This window comes from Odontesthes bonariensis, chromosome 21 (assembly GCF_027942865.1).
Source record: "Odontesthes bonariensis isolate fOdoBon6 chromosome 21, fOdoBon6.hap1, whole genome shotgun sequence".
Taxonomy (NCBI): Eukaryota; Metazoa; Chordata; class Actinopteri; order Atheriniformes; family Atherinopsidae; genus Odontesthes; species Odontesthes bonariensis.
The window spans coordinates 15,653,974-15,675,638 of record NC_134526.1 but is presented as its reverse complement, the minus strand read 5'-3'; the positions used below and the strand labels follow the sequence as shown (position 1 = coordinate 15,675,638).

At 43.6% G+C, this 21,665-nt stretch overlaps 1 protein-coding gene across 1 annotated transcript; it reads right to left on the bottom strand.

Annotated features, from left to right (window-relative positions):
- Nucleotides 1–337: 337 nt before the first annotated feature.
- Nucleotides 338–20,383, bottom strand: pdgfab (platelet-derived growth factor alpha polypeptide b). The gene is made up of 6 exons (XM_075453850.1): nucleotides 19,726–20,383; nucleotides 18,484–18,580; nucleotides 14,555–14,686; nucleotides 13,165–13,355; nucleotides 5,853–5,979; nucleotides 338–4,460 (listed from the first exon to the last, which is right to left on the bottom strand). The coding sequence occupies exons 1-6, from the start codon at nucleotides 19,783–19,785 to the stop codon at nucleotides 4,447–4,449; spliced, it is 621 nt and encodes a 206-aa protein (XP_075309965.1). The 5' UTR covers nucleotides 19,786–20,383; the 3' UTR covers nucleotides 338–4,446.
- Between the last annotated feature and the right edge of the window lie 1,282 nt (nucleotides 20,384–21,665).

Below are 21,665 nucleotides of genomic sequence, written 5' to 3'. Positions count from 1 at the left end.
GGAGGATATGAAGACGTGAGAGAACGGTGTACAACAAAGACATGCATTCATGGCTGTGGCCCCGGACAAACTTGGCTGCCGCCATCTTCAAAGGCCACCTCTGCCTTTCCTCAAAACCCAGAGGCCACAGGTTGGGGAGAGGGGAGAATCATAACAGGGTGACATGGAGGGAAAAGATGAGGGGGAGAGGGGGAGGGAAGAGAGTAATATTAAAAAGATCTGTAATCTGGATAGGAAACATCAAGGCTAATTCTGAGGAGGTTGTTTGGTGAATTAACCCATGGTTCATCGTGTTCTGCATCCAGTTCTTTAAAAAGGTCAAATTCACCCGCATGTATTTGATTTGAGAAGAAGTAGAATTTATTCAAACATGGATATAGGAGATGATTAAAGGTTACAATTTCATCTCACACTTTACACCTCTGGCAAAATCCCTGTAATGACCTGTGAACCCTGAACTACAACCCCCAAGCATTATGGGTAGTGAAATTGGAGTTTGTTCTATGCAAAAGCCCCAAATTCCAGTGGCCCATGTTTCACACCGGGAGACCTTCTTTGCATTGTTCATCTGCACACACTGTCACACACATTATCCTGCTTTCACACGCACGCACACACTCATAAACATAAAGCCCATTCAGCACCCCTCTTCACACCTTGCCTGCCCCTTCGTGCCCCTCTAGCATTGTTTATAAAAGCATGTCCACTTAAGTGCTGACCTGTCTGGCCTTTCTTGCTGTGGTGCCGATTACCCACATCCTGAGTCCACTCCATTCCCTCTTTTCTTCATTTTCCCTTCTGTCTCCTTCCTTTGACACTCTCACTCCTCAGGGTATTCCCACTCCTCCTCCCTCTTTCCCCACTATGACATATTGCTTTCCTTTCCATACACACACATCTCTAAATCCCCCTTTCAGCCCTCCACACATCTTTATGAATAAAACTGTGTATGTCAGATAAAAACAATAAAATCAATCAAGTCTCTGCGCTTCCTTTTATCTTTACTTTATTGAGTTTATCCCCTGTTCCACTAGCAAGCCAAATTGATGTCCCTGTGATCCTTTCCCTCTTTTATGTTTTGCCTTTCTTTATCTGCTCCCCACTGAGGTAATAAGTTGGGTGTATGGCTGGGAAGTGCATAGGAGAGGGACTTTCATGTCCCTTAACCCTGGGATTAGGGTGAGCTGTTTGAGGAAAAGTATTAAAGCCCCCAGAACCTAACGTCTGCTGCTGGTGGATCCTGGAGTAAAGCCCATCTACTGCTCAGCCAGCAAGCCTGAAAAAACTCACATTTCCTGTATGCACCACCACCCTCACATCCAGCTTCCGTTTTGCCTGCAGCGGCAGCACCAGCACATGTGACATGATGTACATCTGGGTTTTTTTTGCATACAGGTAAACTTAATAGAAAGCCTGTAAATGAGCAGATCCTCAAACCTGTTGTTTTGTTTCCTGTCTCTTTTGGTGTATTGCTCAGTTACTTTGTCCATTCGCTTTTTATTATTAATTTGTTAAAATGCTATTCCCTATTATTTATCTTCAAATATTATTCTAGACACACAAGGCACAATTTATGGGACTCAATATCCAGTGAAAATGTTATACATTTATTGTTAAAACATAAATATATAAATTACGATTATTGCTGTCTTTAACCCAAATAATCTTAAAAAACTAATAAAGGCTTATAGGATAATGGCATTGTATTCAGTTAGCTCTCAGTGTGGTCCCTGATTTACTGAGAACCCTATCATACGTTGATGAAATGTGGATGTGAAAAATAGTGAAAACATCAGCCTTACATTTATAGCACCGATAAACTTATGCTAAGTTCCTTCAGCTCTGTGATTTCATGTCCATGAATCAACAGTTGATACAATCTTGCTGTATTCAACTTTTCTCACTCGACTTTCACCAGTTTCACTTCACATTGCACAGTGACTCATTCTTTCTCCTCGGCCTGTAAGAATAATCCCAGTCAAACTTCCTCATTTTAACACAAAGTGGAAGAAGCCTGCTGTTTTCACACCATGCTGCCCTGCTTGCACATTCATCACCGTTAAAGGAACTGGTAAGGAAGTAGTTGTTTGTTCCATTGGGGTTAAGGGTAAGGCCATCACTGTAATGTTTTCAGACCACCTCAGCGCTCTCATCATCATCTTTCCTGATTGTATGTGGCTGCATAAAGCGTGAGTCCCTCCACAGGGTGGAGTGATTTGTTCTCCTGTCAACAGGGGAGCAGTGCCTGCCCGACTAAACAAGGAGCCCATTCATGCAGTTGTCGATTTACTTTGCTCGCTCATTCAATCTTCAAGGTGGACTTTGCTCTTTGCAGGCAGAACATACGTGCTTGTGAAGCAGACTGGGCAGGCATCTTTCTTATCAGTGCTAGAGATATGGGTGAAAAATAGCCTCTTGTAACAGAGAGGTGGTGTGTGAGCACACGCATTGTCATTTTTGCGTGTTTTGTAATAGAAAACAGAACATTATTGTGACTGAAAAAATAATACAAGATCCAAACTATACACTGTAATACCAATTTGTGAAGCTCTGCCTCATATTGAGCTGAATGTTGTGTTAAGGAAATAATGGCCACTTTTGATAGATATAACAGCTTAGCAACTTCTAGAGTTTGTATGGAAAACACATGGGGTGGAAGGGGAGAACACAGAAAATCAATGTGTAGGTAAATTCGCTGTTAACATTAAACTGCTGTATATGGATTGTATTCTCTCTGATCAAGACTGGACAGTTGTGTTTGTCAGTACAGGTCTTGTCCACAAGATTTAGCTTTACAGCAAACAAAGTAGCTGGTCTCATCTTTCCCTGTGGCACTTCTAATTGACAAGCAGGAAGAAAATGCTGGATTTGCTGACAGAAGTTTTGAATTTGCAAACCAACTTCTCGATTTACAAAAATAAGTTTTGGATCCTAATGACATTTTAATTTTCTGCGCGTTGAAACTGTTTTTAAGAGCGGTGTTTATAGTTTTAAATAACAAAGAAATGAAAGTAAGTCCGTAAATATGCACGTCATTTAAGCATACTTGCGAACAACGGTTGCTCTGGTGTTGTGGCATGCATCAGTGCAGACACTGATATATGAGTGTCTGTTTGAAATGCCACTTGTTCCCTAAACAGTTAACAAGACTGCAGCGTAAGCCACAGTATTTAACCACTAACTGTGAAGTTTCCCCGTTTGAGCTGCTCCATCCCTTTATCATTTATTTCCTCTTTCCTTGTCCCAGCTCCCATGTAAACAGGTAAAAGCATGCAGCAATTATTTTTTGTGTATTCCTATACTTGCCCACATTTTTGCATTTCTTTTCCAATGGATAAAATACAGGCATGAACCACAACAACGGGAAAAAAAACATGATTCCTGCTTGAATATAAGTATGCATAATATATTTCATAACAAAAATAAAGCATCTTCCTGTACTGACTCTCACATCACCTCCTTGCACACATATATCCAAACCATATGCAAGACTTGACATCAATCAGATATACTGCAATATAATACGAAACATGGTTGACAAGAAAAACAACTTAAAAAAAAATGACACTGAGAATGTGATACTGATGAATACAAAGAACCAGACCACACAGAACACTTGCATGTCTGCAAAATCATAAGAAAAGCTTTTTTTGTCCTTTCTTTAGTATTGAAAGAGACAAAAAGCAAACGTCCACACATATAAATAGTTTGTAAGTAGCGGTGCATCTTCCTTTTCAAATTTAACTGTACATAGCAGGTGGGCAAAGTCACAGACAACTAGGAGTCTCTGAGATGATTTACTCCTTATTCAGAGCAAACATCCCATAACTCAAAGTGTTTGATACTCCATCGAAAGACTAGAATTGAAGCACTCTATTACTTTTTTCTTTGCATTATCATTTCGGTAACTCTCTTTCTTTTGTCCTGTGTATGCAGGAGGCATTTAAGGGGGGCAGGGCACTTGACTTGTCGAGTTGGGGCGCTGGAGTCCCATGAAAACGTGTTCCAACTGTTTAAAAGCCATTTCTGTTGTGTCTTTTTAAACAAAGTCTGTCAAAATGTTCAACGCCAATCCCTTTCATCCTCTCCCATTGGCCTTTTTCTGCTTTGCCTGAGCTCCTTGGCATCTTCTTTTTTCTTCTCAATCAGCAGCACAGTTCAGTTGCCTGGGCATGTGTCATACCACAGAGAGAGTCATTGTCACTGGTTATTGTTTTTGGGGGATTTTTTTTGTTTTGTTTCGTTTTTTTAAAAAAAGCACCTTTGGCATATTACTTATTTTTACTTTATCTGTTGTCTTGTTTCTGTCTCTTGACTTCACAGAAAAGTGTATTTTCTCAAACAAAGGTTGCATGGCAGTGAGGAAGAGGACAGAGTTGGTGTCCTTTTGGCAGCATCCTCTGTTTTAGGTCCCTCCCATGCTGAAGTCCCTTGTTCTGACTGGTCTCACCTCACATCCACTGTGGGACAGAGAGACAAAGCTGATGTTAGTATCACAACTTTATTAAGAAATGGATTTCTTCTTAAAAAAAAAATCAAAATAGATTTTTGGAATTACAAACCCAATTGAATTCATTCTTTCATGCGTTATCAAACACAACACAACTCACACATAAGACTGACAGGGATCTGAATCATGTCTCTCCAGATTAAAAAAATAAAAAATGTGACCTGACCCGACACAATTATGTACAGTCACAATTCTGCAAACGTGTTATTTTTTGTGCACAAGGTACAGGGTGGTACAAAGAATTTCTTTTGTATTTCAGACAGTGATGACAAGATGATAACGTGGAAGAGAGCAAAAGCAAGTAAAGAGACAAGGGTGCCTTTTAGGAAGTGAAACAATATAAACAGTTGGGGCTGCTTTATTGTGTAACACACCAAAGAAAAGTGTACACAATCACAACCAAGCACAAGGCTGTGACACAAAGAAGATACACAACGTGTGCATGCTCAGCAGACCACAAATTCAACATGCAACATTGGGGCGTAGAGCTTAATACTCATTAGCGCCTCCTCTCCTAACACTGATTGGCTGTGATGTGATTGGTGACGGTGATTGGCAGGCTCTCTCTACACCCTGATTGGGCCAGTGCAACACCAAAAGGTGAGAGATCGCTTAAGTGCTCGAGTCCTACCTGTTCCCTTCAAAGCCTCCCAGTGGATTTTGGGTAATGAGAGCAACTTTTCTATGTCACCAATAAGTCCTTGCTGGGCCTTTTCGTTTTAGGTTTCCTTTTTTTACCTTTAGCCCTACGATGGCCTGAAAACACAGAGTCAGGGAGGGTGGATAGGAAGCAGGGTCAAAAGCAAGAAGCAGGGTTTATGATACAGAAAGGGCCACAACAACCTTGGGACAGAAGCAGAGAGTGCAAAGATATAACTGAGTATAAATTCTTCAGATGCCTTATCAGCACACATTACAGCGCTTATCTGCTCACAGGGAGAGAAAGGCTTCAGATCAAGGCTGGTGGATTTACCTGCTGTCATGCCAAGCAGCCTTTGAACACCCTCCATTAACACACAAGTTTGCACACACATTCTTGTCTAAGGCACAAACAAGGCGCAAGCACACAAGCTTCACAGTTTTACAATAGTGGGCCACCTCACAGGTGTATACATAAACGTGGAAGCAATCACGGTAAAAGGTCATCCAGTGCAAAGCCAAGGAGCCAGACAGAGCAAAGACCATGAGATACACATGAGAAAGACAGGAAACAGTGCATGGTGACATAGAGACAAGGGCGGCATTCAGCCATAAACCAGTTTCAGAGTGAGGTTTCTGCAGAAAGGCAAGGCAAGAACAACATTTAGGAAGGTGCTCAATAAATCTGAAGAGTAATATTTACCTGTTTCTACATCTGGGTGCTCTACTACATGATGTTGTGAGGTGCACACGCACTCCAGGTGGTCTTCTAACCGCACAAAGACCTCTTTAAGCTTGGGTCTCCTCCTCACGTACTCCACTTTGGCAACCTGACAAGAGAGAAAGTTAAAGGGTTAGCTACAGGCTACAGTGCCATCGTTACATGAATACACGCACTCTTTGCCCATCTGAAAAAATCAAGAGAAATAGCTCTGTGACAGATGACACAGCCCTAAACTGATTCATTAAAAACCCAGCCGTAGGTTCGCCTTCCTACATTTGAAGTGTGACAGGAGCATTCCTCAGAGGCTGATTCATTGGGTTCCACTTGCTGTGAGCACTAAGGTCTATAAGCAACTGAATGAAGTATATGACCCTGTCTAACCATCCGAAAACAATGACAGAGGAGAAACTGTTGGTTGGGGGGAGAGAAACTTTACTCTAGCAGGAAAAAAAGAAGGTGGGAAATCCACCAGCTCCAGGCGTAAAGCTTCCATAGCCAAACAGATACAGACCTAAACTAATTCACCGTGTTCCGACATGTTGCTTTTAAACCATGTTTCTGCACTGGTTAGGGAAAGAATTGCCTAGCGTACCTGTAAGAAATACAGTTTACTTGGTCCAGTCTGAGCATTAAAACCTCAGACAGTAAAATTTCCATGACAACAAACACAAAGTACAAGAATTCTTATCATTACAAGTAACACCCTCTCAGTTTAGGGCTTAGACCTCTATTTCCCATCCAGCAGGCAATAACAACCACTATTCAGAGGGTTTTGAATGCACCAAACTTTCATCAACAATACACCATGTTGATTAAAGCTTAGATGAAAGCTGAATAGAATAGGTTGCATGGAGGTTATGATGATATTGTTTTGTAACTCTGGGGTGGTGGCCACATGCTTTTGCCTCTCTAATCTTAGCGCCAAGCGCAGGTGATGTCCCCCTTCAACGCGGAGAGGCCTGGGGCCACATGGAAGCAATATCCCCAGCTTCACCTATCCTAGTTACTACAGGAGAAAGGATATTGGCCGACAAGCTTCCAGCACTCTCTGGTGTTATGAGCATCCCAGTTTTGGAGTTGGCACGAAAGCAACGCTCACACACAAAGAGGAAAAAATGATGGGGGCTCTCTTCCTCTACACCATTGTGGCATAATGCCAAGGCTGGCTCCCAGTGGTGAGCTAGTCATGCAAACAAATGAACATACCAAACCCTGTCTGTTAAAACACAGTGTAATGTTGACATTCACACAGAGAGAGCAGCTTCGTGTCAGTGCTGTAGCAGTGGCCGGAGGGTGATCTGGTGCAGCTGCAAGTGCGATAGGAAGAAGTAAGGATCCATTAGCCACTCCTTTGCAACAGTTTCAAACCATGGCAGAAGCAAAAGAAGAAAGGGAGTGAAAAGAGGATAAGCAAGCAGCAGAGGTATGTGGTAAGCAAACAGAGGACAATGGTGTCTGGGTTATTGGTGGTGTGTTTGCTGTTACCGAGCCCTGAAAGAGAAGGAGAGCAGGTGAAAGGCCAGAGCAAAGGAGAAGGTAGGAAGGTGAACCATCACTCTCATTAGGGAGCACAAGGGTGTATGTGTGTGTATGTAAATAGAGGGAGTTATTTAAGGAGGGGGAGCAGGGACTAACCATGATCACGACTTGCATTGGATGACATTCATGTGTTACCTATTAACATCTAGTTTCTGGGTTACCTCCTGGGGAAATTTATTAAACTGACACTGACAGGATAGATAGAGAAGTTATCAAAGGTTTGTTGTTATCTACCACAAGTGCACGCAGCATCACAGAATGACACAAGTTTCCCAGAAAACCACTGCCAATATTTAATCACATTATCTGACTAAAAACCAGTAAAGGAAGGAGGAAAAGAAAGAGATGAGAGATGCAGCTGCCTCTGCAGACGGCTCTGCTGCCGTTGGTTACGGGAATGTCTGTGCTGAGAAGGGGTTAAGAAGTTGCCAGCAGGAAGCAAAAAGACTCAGCCACTTACTACTGATGCTGATCCTAATGACTAACACACACACACACACACACACACACACACACACACACACATACAAACTCCTCTAGCCAAACAAACAGCTATTGACAAAAGGATGAAGCCATGGGTTCCCTTGATGTGAAGCCCAGCCAAACGCTTGTCTCCTTGCCCTTCACACAGCGGGGTTAAAAACACGCCCTGCAGGCTTACAACACAAGCACACAGATATTCACAAACTTACACATGCTTATTTGACTTATATTGGATATGTCTGTGCTACAGTTTTGTCTTGTTTCCTGTTTCTTGTTTTATGGGAAAGAGTTGATGCTACAAGGGAAAGGGTGGAGGTCCTCTCTTCAACTTTACTTCCATATATACATCTGTCAATTTTTGCCACTTCTTCAACTCTACACTGACTTCTATTCTGGCACAGTCTGTGATTTCCCACATAAAACATAGATCAGACTCAGACCCCCATGCTATGACAAGGGGCCCCAAACTCTCTTTGAATAAATCAAACAGCTCTGAACTCCCTGAAAAGCTAGGGCCCTGTGAAAGAGTCCCCTGAGTGGCTGTGGAATGATATCCGATCCAGAGGGTTGGGGTGATACACAGGGCCTTGGGAAGCGCACCCCCTTGGTTTGTCCCCAGTGTCACCACAGCCCTCCATGTGAGGCCAATTGTCCCAGTCGGGCTAATTGGGGGAATCCCTGAACACAAAACACTGATGAGAGCATGATGGAGGGGAAAGTTTTGCTCCAGCCTTCCAAGAAAAACACGTCAGGGATGTGGATGTGCACTGCAGGCAATGGCAAATTGGAACAGGGACAGAATAAAGTAAAAATAAATAAAAGTGTATGTTTGTGTTTGCACAATGGAGGGGTTGAAAGAGGCATGGTGGGGTCATAATTCATCTGTCAGAAGACCCTTAATGTTGCCTAGAAATTTGTTTTTAGAAACAAGAAGCTTTGTGTATCTCCATCTGTTTGTACCTGTTCTCTGAAATAAATTAAATAAAAATTGTATCAAGAAGACTGCGGTGGCCCGCAAAAGATAAAAACGGGACATCGGGCAGAGATTGCCAAGATAACTTGCTGCTGTCTTCTGCTGAAACCCCAAATTATGTGTAGAGTTATCTTAAATGATATGTGAAGAAAAGAGGAAGTAAGGAGAACGTTTTTCGTATCTAAAAACCCTTAATTAACACAATTAATCTCAGTTTGATTCATATAGCACCAAATCACAACAAATGTGATCTCAAGGCACATGAACGATGTGTTACAGCTCAAGCCAATTATGATCCAATTCATTGTAATCCAATCACGCTTTGACTAAACAGTCTCCTCTTTCACTCACATTACTACATCTCAAAATGTGAATGTCTACCATTCCCTCAAACGTGCCACATTTACCTTTTCCTGCTAAACCTTTAAGCAATGACAAAGATTCTAAAGGTGCTCAAAATCTTTCCTTTTCCTCCAAACCTCAAGAGCATGAAAAGGATACCAGAATTCAGTGAAAAAAAACAGGTCACCTTTAAAGATAAAAAGTGAACAAGATTTTAATGAGAGAGAGCAACAAAGATAGAGTAGATGGCAGAGACTTGACAGAAGGGTAGAATTAGAGAGTGGGTGTTTCAGGAGACACAGAAAGTACGATGAGGGAGTGAACAACTATTTCACACAACAGACAATCAGACTCCAAGACTGAAGGGGTCTGTGTGCAAAGGAGATGGCGAGGAGGTGAAGTCAATGGAGGAGAGCGGAAGGGAGGACAGGAGGGGAGGAGAGAGGGAAAATACAGAAATAAAGTAAAATATGATTAAAATATGCTTCTACTTTTCCTGCTGGAGCTGATGCATTCCAGCCGGTGCGGCAGTAGCCAAACTCTCAGGCTTCTAGCTTAGTCAAGACACTCCCATGGTCTGCGACCTGCCCCGCCATGCACTAACAGTTATATTCACAAACTCCCTCACCTTTCTTCATGCAGTTGAGTAGAGTTGAGTGAATCAAAGGGAAAATAATTCACAGCTGCAGGGGACTTCAAACAGCAAGGCCCCTCATTCCCATTTGAACCCCCCCCAGCCTGTCCTTCAGATGATCATAAATCATTCTCACTGTATCACCATCACACTGTGTTTTATTTATGAAACACCCTGTAAGTCAGGGTCCCACACAACCGCAGGGGAACAGCTACTGCTTCCCCCAACACCCGGATGTGACCCACTGTCACTGAGGTAACTGTCAAAGTGTGCGTGTGTATTTGTGTGTTGGGGTCGGGGCCTGGGCCGGCGCTGAGAGATGTGTAGACCCCCACACTCAGCGCTGTGGCTATTTCCGCCTGGCCTCTGTCAGCCTCCACTTTGATCCAGAAGCCATCAACACTTCATTACTCTGCGGCCCGTCTTCCCCTTGCAGCAGCTTCACACAAATGGCCTCATCCTGGCTCTGCGGTCGGGGAGTTTACGTAGCATAGCATGAACAGCTCGCTCTCCCTCACAGTCTCACCCACACACACACGTTCTACTTGGGTTTACACAGATGTGCACCGATGACCCTCTCTGACCTCTGGAAAATACTTGCTTCAAGGCCAATTAAAGGCTCCCAACTACCAAATGCAACTGAATTAGATCAACTGAACTGAATTGTAACAGGGATATACCAAAGTTATTACATTAAGGCACATTGTGAGAATAGTGAAAATAGTTGGTTCTCATGTTTTGCTGCTATTTTTACAAATGTGCTCGCAACCCTTTCATACGGGTTTTGACATACTTTGAGGGATTCAAATATGTATTTTTAAGCTCATAGTATGTATATATTTATCCATTTTTAATATTTATTGTTAACTGCTTGACAATATATATTTTTTCCTTTTAGTGGTAAACCATCTGTACCATAGAAGCCTTAAGAGTTAATGAGTGTGAGGATGAGTGACAGGTCCATTCTTTGCCTGTGTCATCATGCACTATTTACTCTGCCCCATAGGAAGAAGGGGAATTTAGATTCACACACAGACATACATATGTATGCGCAAGCCCAATCTGCAAAAGAATGCATTAGGGCGTATATGCCCACGCAGGCTAACTATCCTCCTGTTGCACAAAGACATCGGACAAAGATTTGTTGTGATATCTTTCAGGACAAGCAACAGAGAAGTGAAAAGAATTAAGAATTATAGGGAATAAGAGGAAGTTCTCAAAAAACAGAAGGGTATTTTAAAATCTGTCCCTTTTCTTTCCTCAGGCTAGTTCTATTCAAACCTTCCTATTTTATTGTCCCATCACTGCACAAGATAAGCTTGAACAGAACAGGGCTTGCACAGACCCGTTCTGCTTTTTTGGGTCCACTGCATGAAAATGTGAACAGAAAGAGAAAAAAGAGGAGGGAGAATCAATAAATAACGGCGTGCATTTGAACAAATGTACTGTGGCTGGAAACAAACCCAGTAAATGTGTTGTTTTCCCATCCTTGAGTTGCAGAAGAAAAACGAGTCAGACCCAGAGTAGACAGCTTTTTTTGGTTTTTCTAATAAATGAAGGGAGAAGCACAAACTGAACCCCTATTCAGAGGGAGGGGAGGGGAGGGGAAGGAAAAAAAAACTGGCATGAGACAATGTTTCGTACACACAATGTAGGGAATGTCTCCTGACCAGAGAGCCCTGATGAATGACCTTTCCAAGGATAAAATGCCTCGCAGCCTACTTCACCAGTGACTGGAAACACGTGGAAAAATACCCCCCCCCACACCCTAAAACTCTCTCCATCATGCCTGAGGGTCCTTCTCAAGTCTGTGTGCTCATTTTGTATGTACTACGGCATTCCAGGAATAGCTAAATCAAGCTTTGGTGTCTTACACGCTGTCGTCAGTGTCTCTCCATCCCTCTTCATCACTGTGATCACAGACAGAGCTCTTATTGAGGATGGCAGACACCAAGTGTCTGGCAGATGGAGAGAAGGATGAGCTTGCATGCAGACAGACAGACACACAGGGTTCCACTGTATATCAGAGCTGGACTCTCTTACTGCACTATGAGTCAGCATTTTCTAACCATAAACCCTGTGCCCTGTTTGCAGTGACTTGTGCCCTACAATGACCGTATTATGGTGAACCCGTGCTTCTTTACTCTATGACTAAAAGAGGAGGTAGAGAGAATGTCTTTCTAAGTGAAAATTTCAATAACTTGAACCTGTGTGCCAAGGATTGGTATTTATGTCATTACTCTGAAAGTATATTGAAGCTGCATCTTTATGGTTCTGAATAAAAAGTAGGTGAAAAAAAAACACTGTGCCAGTGCCCATGGCTGGGCAAGATCATAATGACTGCAGAGAAAATTAAGTGCAGTTATAGACTGGCAGAGAAACACAAACACAGACAAAGTGTTCCTCACTTTCCTGTTTATCCCCTGGTTGGTTATTACTCTTACAGTGCATGCCACATAAGTCCAATACCTCCAAACAGAACCACTCACCAACTAACAGGCTGTAGTGTTAATAAATCAGAAATACATTTCAGCTCCAGCCATCATGTCTCCTGTGATCCTGAACAGAGGGGCATGTTTTCAAGCAAGCGATGCCAAAGAGCCTCTGAGAACACTGCAAGCCTCTTCAGTTTCTCTTTGTTGCCTTGTTTCCTCTGGGCACATTGCTTCGAGAAAAGACAAAAGGCCAAACAAACGGGAAGCAGAGAAGAAGCCATGCAAGCAGCCAGCGACAATCAGACATTCTCAAGATACAGGGGACTGTTTTTCCCTCTCTATCTCTCTCTGTTTCTGTCTGTCTTACATTTGGCAGGATCATCCCTCTTGGGGTTGGTCCTTCAGCAGATGTCCTGACTAAAAGTGCCAACAACCATCTCCCCTGTCCCCCTTGCCCCTCTCCTACTCTTCCTTCAGTACACTGTCCTGGCACAGTCACTTTGGACTCTTGCCAAACATAGGATGAAGTGATGGGGAACGAGGGTGGTGAAATGGAAGGAGATGGGGAGGATTGAGGCCAGCAGAGGTTAGCTGGCCAATATTTGGGAACTAGCCAGAGGCTCGGAGGAGTAGGGTTGACTGAGAGGAGGAGTTGTAAAGGAAAGGAAGCATGACGGGAGGCTTGTGAACGCAACCTTGTGTTTTACTTATCAGGTGAGAGGTTGGTTGCATGGGCAAAAGAATGTGTGTGTACTCAGTATGATGACAATATATTGTGCAATTGTAATTCATTTAAGATTTGTGATGATTGTGTGCAGATATGAACAAGCTTTTTGGCCACTTGGTTCACTTGTGAGCAATCTACCCTGTTGGCATGTGTCCTACCTTAACGGTGCGGTGGTGTTTGCGGGACGGGTGACAGCGCATGTTGCTGGTGTTGCAGCAGCCTGTGCAGCGCTTCACCTCCACACAGGGTGGCCATATCAGGAAGTTGGCAGACGTGGGATCCACCTGACTCCTGGGGATCTCATAGATCACGGTCCGTGTCTTACACACTGCTGGGACTGCCTCTTCAACTGGAAGAAAGACAAGACAAGTTAATGCGTTTGGTCTGCATGTCAGCATTTGGCGACACATTTTCCTACTGCAAACAAGAGCGGATGTACGGTTGTAATCTGTTTTACTCACTCACAGCTGCTTGCATTCTTTCACTGCTCATCATTTGATGACTCACTTCATGTGAGAGTTGTTCATCTTACCTCAGATCACACCTAACATCTTTTAGGACTGTTAAGAGCACGCTATCAGAAAAGCTGATCTCATATCAGCTAAGAAGCTTAGGAGCATGTGAAGATGAAAAAAGAGTGATCCATTATTCAAAGCTCTCAATGGGGTTAACATAGCGTTACTAGGCCAGAATACCTTTATTCCACTGATGGAAGATGTAATAATGGCCTTTAACCCTACTCCTATGGCAAACAAAGAAAGGCAGTAAGCGTTCATTTAAAATGTAATGCTTTGAAAGGCATCCAAAACTAAAGATTTGACAGTCAGTGTGCAGTAAGATACCATTATGTCGTAAAGATGATATGTCCATCATGCACAGAATGTGGGAGCTTTTGTGGAGAGCTGCCAGAACTGTATACTATATCATAATCTTATGCTTCAGCACACATACATGAAATACGACCAGCCACTTCATCCTGCATAGCTCTGAGTGCTGTGCTGCTGGGAGAGATGTGGAGAGCAGCCTTAACACACACATCGCACACTACATGTTATTCTCCACACCTCGATCAGATATCGTACCGCGTGGCCTTTTATGAAGAAATCTGACTGAGAGCCCAGACGAGCTGCAACTTGAACCCTGAATGCCTGGAATTTCCACGCTCAAGGATATAGCTCTCTCCTGACGCGTGTGTCTTAGAACTGCAAGCCTCAGGCCAATTAAAAGGCTTCGTGTCAGACGTCCTCATCAACCTCACACACCAGCCTCTTTTCTCATGATTCCTTGATTGCCATAAATGCTGGGTAGATGTCTTTATTAGGGTTCCTTTCAACCTCTAAAAGCAGTATAAAAACCACTAAATGTTAGCTTTGTTTGAAATGAGTGTAAAGTGATCTGTTTCATCTCCTGGGAACTCATATAAGTTTGAAGTGATATTTAAGATACAGATCATCGCAAAAGGCATTTTGACACTGTGTGCGCCAAGTTGTGATGTATGTAATGTCAAATATTATCATGATGCAACCTCTGAGCAGTGAAGGGTCTTACCGATGCTCCTCTTGCGTCGGCTGTGTAGCTGGGAGCTCTTCAGGTCATTGTAGTAACCATGGTGATGGGAAAAGTTCTTGTGGTTGAGGTGCTTGTGGCGCTTGCGCTCTTCAATAACATCATTTCCCGTACCTCGTCAAAACAGAGTGCCATCATATTAATAATGTAACACATGAAAGAAGCACACACACAAAGAGCTCATTAACCAACACTAACTCTATAATAGCCAGTGCATCTTTAACAATGTTGAATGGCAGTGATGAGTGACTTGGTAGTCCTAACTAAGAGCTACGTGTGATCTGCTGCTGATGCTTTATATCTGCAACAAATCATGTCGATTAGAAATCGGACTATTATGACACGGTTTTTCTTGTGCTCTGTCTTTGATCTTTCCATTGTCTGAAGGGCTTGGAGTTCTCTTCAACGTGCTAGCTGAGCAACTGCTGATGGTATCACGAACTGAAGTAAACAGTTCAGAGTACACAGGGTGCCAGCAGGAGGCACTGCTTTACACGGACCTCTTTGTAGTTTGCGAGTTTTGTGGCTCCACCTCAGTCACTGATTTGGCTGAACTTTAACAGGAATAAAGAAGCTAGACACAGGTGAGTCAGCATGGACTTTTCAGAAACAACCAGCTTTCATAGCCACACAAGGGACAAAAGTGGTCATTTGACAGGTGGTGTTCATTCCTGCGCCTAATTAGCGGTTTTGTGTCTCTCATTTACTGAAAATGTTTGCTTTTCAGTCATTCAGTGGCTTGGAAAAGTACATGTTTTGCCATAGTGCAATGCTTGCTCCTTAAAGCCCTCTAGCTACAGACCAATATAGCCAGTTCAGCTTTTTCATAGTCATGGTCATCTGATAAAGAGTGCTTGTTTTGGTCCCCGCCCAGAATAGAAGGTGGATTTCAGAAAAGTGCCAGAGCAGCAATAAAATGATAAGGCTTGTCCACAGGATACTGCTCTGAGAGTGTCTGAGGGTGTTTGTAAAGTGGGTGGGTCTACCTGTCCGCAAGTACTTCGTATCCACCCCACCTGGCTCACACAATCCTGTGCTTGTACACTCAACACAAACACGCGTTCACAATTAGGTAAAACGCCTCTAATTATCCTCCATAACATGTTAAAACCTAAAGCACACGAGCACAACAAAGCTGCACCACACGTCAACACATTCCACTCATCCAGCCTCTTTGTGCTCCAACCAGAGTCATCTGAAGGGATTTCCTCTGCCTATACACAGTCCACCACAGGGACTGGTTGTTTATTTGCTTTTTGATGCCTTTTTTCCAGGTCTGAGAGGTTTCGGGCCAAATGTACTCCCTTCTATGAGTGTCGAGGAAATTTCCTGTTAGAATGTTGTGCAGTCAGTCAAGCAGCCAGTGACCCAGAACCAAAGGTTCACAGAATGGAAGGGAACACCTGTGGCTGAAAGTAGGAGTTTAAGAAAAGTGCTGAGCTATCAGTCTGTCTGAAACATGCACAAACTGTACATTGACAAACTTTATACACTGAAGCACACTCCTACTCTGTCTGTAGTGCTGTTAGGTGCACTCATTGTAATAGCTGGCTGATTTCCCCACCTAATAACCATTGAACAGTCTGTATTTTCTTTTATTTCACCCCATGTATTAATCTGTTCATCTCCTCCTGCCAGAGGAGGCCAAGAGTGAGGGAAGATGATACACTGGAGGCAACCCACAGACCGTTTTTGTTCTTGATAGACTTCAAAGTTCCTTTTCAGAATAATGGAAGGACCCTTCCATTGTTTCCCCTTTACATTCAAAAGGAGCAGATAAAATATAGCATAATTACATTCATTTGGCGGGAAGTTGAAGGGAAAAGTCAGGAATGAAGTAAGGACAAATTTGGAAACAGTGGAACCAGAGTGGATTGAAGGGTCTGTTCCTCTCCTGGTTCCAGGTGACTAAGAGGTAATAACATGCCCAAGAGCATTGAGACAAGAGAAAAAGACGACGGGAGACAGTCTTGCCATAAATCAGGCTTTCATGATTTGCAAATTACTCCCTCCATTAGCTGAGGGGCTCAACTCCCTCCCTTCCCTCCTCCTCTCTTTCTCTCTCTCCTTGAACAAATAGCCAACATATTGTTGACTTCTCAGAGAACTCCATCATTCTTCCTCTGTCACTCTTCCTTGTTTTGTTATTTTCAACAGTTACATGGCGGAGTTGACAAAGTATCAGCTCAAGTCACATGGCTAACAAGTCCTCGCTGTGCGTGTGAAGGCAGGTGTGACACAAGATAACTTTGCTGTTGAAACATTGTAGGTTCAGAGGCAGCCTGGCAAACTGTACAGGAGATGAAAACAGTGTCGGCTCTTCAGAGACAAAGCAGATTGCACAACTTGTGGCCTCTCTGAATGACGGAGGAATACAACTTCAAGATTCCTGTTACTCCCTCCTCCACCTCTGCCCCCTGCCAAGAGTCAGGTTCTCTTTTCTGTCAAAGTCCTTCAATGAAAGAGATAAGAGCGGGCAGGCAGGGGGCCACCTCAGGAGGGAGACAGGGATAGAGGAGGAATAACGAGGAGAGAAGCACCTCGGGGGCCAGACAGCCATCTGCAGACTTCAATGGGGTCATCTCATCTGTCAGTCAGAGCCGAAGACACTGTCCTCAAAAAAAAAACAAATCTAAGTCTGCACTGAGCACAGTACTGTGAAATAAAACAGTCACTGTGAATCCCCCCTGGGCCTTCAGTGATTCTGTCACAGAACTAAACAAATCTTTCTCCTTACCTAGTTGATATGCCGTACAATTTACAACATCCAATTTAGCCTATATCGGTAACCTCCTTTCCTCAACCGTCTGCAACAAAGGCTCTGAAAATACTCCAATGGCTGGCGTCAAAGGTCTTTTAATGGGCTGGCCAAGCTGGCCCTCGGAAAGATTTACGTCCTCGTAATAATAATCAGCCTACTACTATTACCCTGCAAAACATTACTCTGTTTGAAGAAATGAATGTTAATTCAATTATAAACACCTCTTCTCATGTGAGAGGCACTCCAGGGATCTATTCTGGGCTCAGTGTGAAGTGAGGTGATCAGTCTTGTGGAGTACAGGCTGCTTTGACTGCGAATCAATAAATGATAAACACAAATGATGCTGAGCTATTAATTGGTTCGTCCTTCAGAAAGGTTGATTTGCGCTTACACCAATAAATAATAATAGGTGAAATACCAGTCTTCATAATGCTGCTTTGCTGAATATAAGCTTTGGGGTTGTTAATGAGTTGTGACCAGTTAGTTCACTTGCATCACTTGGGAGTGTTGAAGCAAATATGGCCTATTTCCAGCAGCAGATCTTTACAGGAGAGCCCTAATTTTTATATACAGCAGGAGCCAGTGCAAAAAGAGGCTTGTACAAAGGCAAACAGCTTCTTCCAGTGGACCAATGTAACTTAATCTAAGACAGTCCGAGACAGGCCCCCAGCACAGAGGAAGCAGCGCCTGAAGCACAAGAAACTTGCATGACCCGCAACCTGCTGTGTCTTTTAGTCTATTTACAGGGAAACAAATATCTGCTTGCAATAAAGCCGATTCATTGCAAGCAGATATTTGTGCAGCTGGGAGAATTTGTCAGTGAAAGTCCACTTTGTCACATGTGGTCTGTAAATGTCCTGTTAACTGCTTTATCGTGCACAGCAATGCTGCACAAGGGCTAAATCCCTGGTGGAGAAGAGATATGTGGTAAGATACTTAAATAGCTATGTGCGCTTTTATTTACCTTGATCATAAAGCCATCAAGTGATTCACAATGGCAAAAACAGGCTATGTGAGAGATCTGCATGTTATCTAACATCTTCTGGTGACCGAAGGTCCGTATTGTGCTTCATCAGAGCAACATCCATGGCTTTGGGTTCCTAAATGTGTCCCGTGTCTTGTGATTAGAGTAACAAAAGGCTGAATTTACCTACGGAGTCAATCTCCAGTAGCCGCTGGAGGTCGCTGATGCTGTGGATTTCACTGTGGGAGAGTCGGTCTATCAGCTCCTGGGGAAACTCCACTTCCTTGAGGGGGCGAGGGGGGGGGGCAAAGAAAATCAAACAAGAGATGGAGGTTAGCGATGTGTCGGACTGGTGGGAAGCGTGTGTGTAGTTGTTTGTCAGTAAATAAGGTAGATGCAAACAATCGCAATGAACTCATATGCAATATGCGCCCACAGGCAGACAGAGTTACCATGTCACAATACTTTCTTCTTCTCATCCATAGAGAGAAGATGGCGTGGAGCCCCCTTTATAAATTTGGCAGTGCATTTTAAGTTGTATATGCCTTGCAACAGAGCAACACTGCGTGCCTGATGGGTAGGGGTTGGCCTAATAGCATAATAACCCCAGGCTATATTTTACCGCATGCCCCATGTATTTCTGGTCGTTATAGTACTCAAATCATTGGATAACAACACATCAGTGTAAAATGTCTATTAAAGGACAGATTGTCACCGTCTCTGTGAAGCGATAGTCTATAAAAAACATTCCTTAACATAAACTCTCACAAAGGGGAGGGAAAAAAACACACTGAAAACACTTGAGTCACATATTTAATCTAATCTCTGCTCAGATTGCTGAGCAACATTTAATCGGGATTTAGACGTCTGGAAGTCAAGCTGCTTGACTGTGAGCGGCACCTCGCCTCACTTTGCACTTGTTGCGGTCCTCCGGCGAACACCCCAACGTTAGCGAGCCGTGCTGCTTCACGGGAACGGAGGCTATTTTTATCAGCCGGAGCGGTTCCCATGAGCGCGCTCGGGCCAAACGTTTTTCTAGTTGGCTCAAGCTACAAACAGATTTGGTACAAAAACCCAGAAGAGCTGCGCCTTGCTGCAGGAGCAATGATCGCACTCGAAAGCGTACTGCTGAACTCATATTGCTCTTAAAATATCATCTCAATGTAAACTGCCTTTTCTCTGTTCTTTCGGATTTGTTTGGATCTGTTGAGGGTTATTTCAAATGAAGAGGTGCCTGAAATGTGCAGAATTCAACGTCTGGCTTAATCATAGGTTTCATGTCAAAATCTATATGTAGTTTTCTCAAGGCATCAAGTTGCTGTGTATGTGGCTCTTGGAGTAATGCGCGCTCCGTGGGACCTTTGCACCCTCAGAGGAATAAAACCCACACCACTATGACACGGGGTGATAGGCTTCTGAAAACTTTACCTCAGCGGTGGCCAGCAGGTACGTCGTCCACAGCAGGAAGTAGCAGAGTGCGGTTCTCATCTCCCTTTAATTTAAAATAAAGCCCAAACACGAAAAAGGTATTGTAGCGTAGGAGCCCAAGAGTCGCTCCTGGCCCCAGAGGATCTACAACCATCCCCACGGGGAGGGAAACGGGAATGCCAGAGCAGCTAAGCGGGTTCAGTCAGACCCGGTGCTGCACTTGCTTGAAAAAAAAAGAGAGGCTGAGACGGCTTGAAGTTGATTCTCGTTATTCACATTGGGTTGCGTCCTTTTGAACAGGCACTGTGCTGCAGTTCGACATAGTTCCTCAAGCACAAGTGAGACAATTCCAAGAAACAAGCCTGATGCACATTGCACTTGTCCTTCACCTATAAAAGAAATAGTCTCAAACTTTAGCCCAACACAATGGGATGTCAAATACGAGACGCTTCTCCTTTTCTTCAAGAGAATGATATGAGTAAGACGCACGATTTTTTTTCAAATAGTTTCTATATAAAGTCTGAAATTAATGTAATCCAATCGAGCAGATGCCTTCAGAAAATCACAAGGGAGAAAGCTGTCCGTACTGTACTATCCAGAGCCTGTCTTGCAGTAAGCAGTCTGTGCAGGTCCTTGGCAGTGGAGGACTCTGGAGTGAATAGTGTCAGAGCGCCTCTGAGCTGCTGGATATAGAGAGCCAGCAGCTCCGTGCCAGTTGCGCCTCCCCTCGAGTTTTGGTGATCGTGCATCTATTCAGTAAGAGGAGCTGGTTGGCTAGTTGGATGACTTAAGACTCCAAGAGCACGTCCCCACCTCAACTACACCCACCACACCCCCAGCACCGCGCGCGCGTGCACCTGTGCCTGCGTGTGCATGCGTGTGTGTGTGTGTATGTATGTAAGCAAGTAGCCCATTCAGAGATCCGGGCTGTAATGGATTTTGATTGTTAGCGATAATGAATGATTCAAACCTGACTAATAACAGGAAACTCTGCATCTGCATGCAGATTTGAAGGAAAGAATGATGGCGCAGATGAAGGTGATGATGAGACACTGTCCTTCCCCCATTCCGCGCATCTAAGTAGGGGACTGATTGAAAAAATAAACAGGGGAATGTTATGAATTTAGTTTGTAGTAAATTCCTCGGGATGTTTATCATTTACAGGATGTAATTAAATTTGGCCAAAATAGAAAAATGTGACATCATTGTCACTGTTGTGGTGATGGATATGACCCAGGATGTCTCGTGATGTGGGGCAGTGGCACAAGCTCCATTTGTCCATTTTAGTTCAAGTCGCAAGAACATATTTCTGCAAAATTCCTGAAAGGGACAATTTGAAAAAATGTTATTCGTTCAAAAGCAAGCAAAATGATCAAAGTGATGTAATTAACCAGATTTTTTTTTTATCTATTTATTTATCTATTTTGATTACTTATGATCATTGTGTGCTGGGATGATTTTTGGACAAGGAAACAACTACTTAACTGCAGGTTCACAACCAACCGGTCCTAACTTGTCCCGAGGAGGCTGGTGGTCGCCTTGTGATGTGCTGGGAGGTCTCGGAGAAAAGCCAGAGGGCCTGTTAAAGGAGACATACCCACAGGAGCAGAGACACAGACAGACAGCATGCTCACACATTAACAGCCAGAGGTGACAATCAGCAGGGAGCCACAGGTCAGCCAACCAGGTGGTCCAACCTACACCTTGTCCATTCAGCTGGATCACATAGCACCACGCAAGCCTGGGGGCGTTGTGGCTGGAAACTTTGCTCAGAGAAAGCGCTCCAGATGGTATAGTAATTAATGCAACTATTTTAATAGGCATGTGGAGCTCATTTTAGGATGGTACCAGCACTGTAAAATGAATCGAATATTTTTACGATGAATTTTTCTCAGCTAGTCAGTGATTTACGAGATGTTAGTGCCATTGGAGTGTCTTTC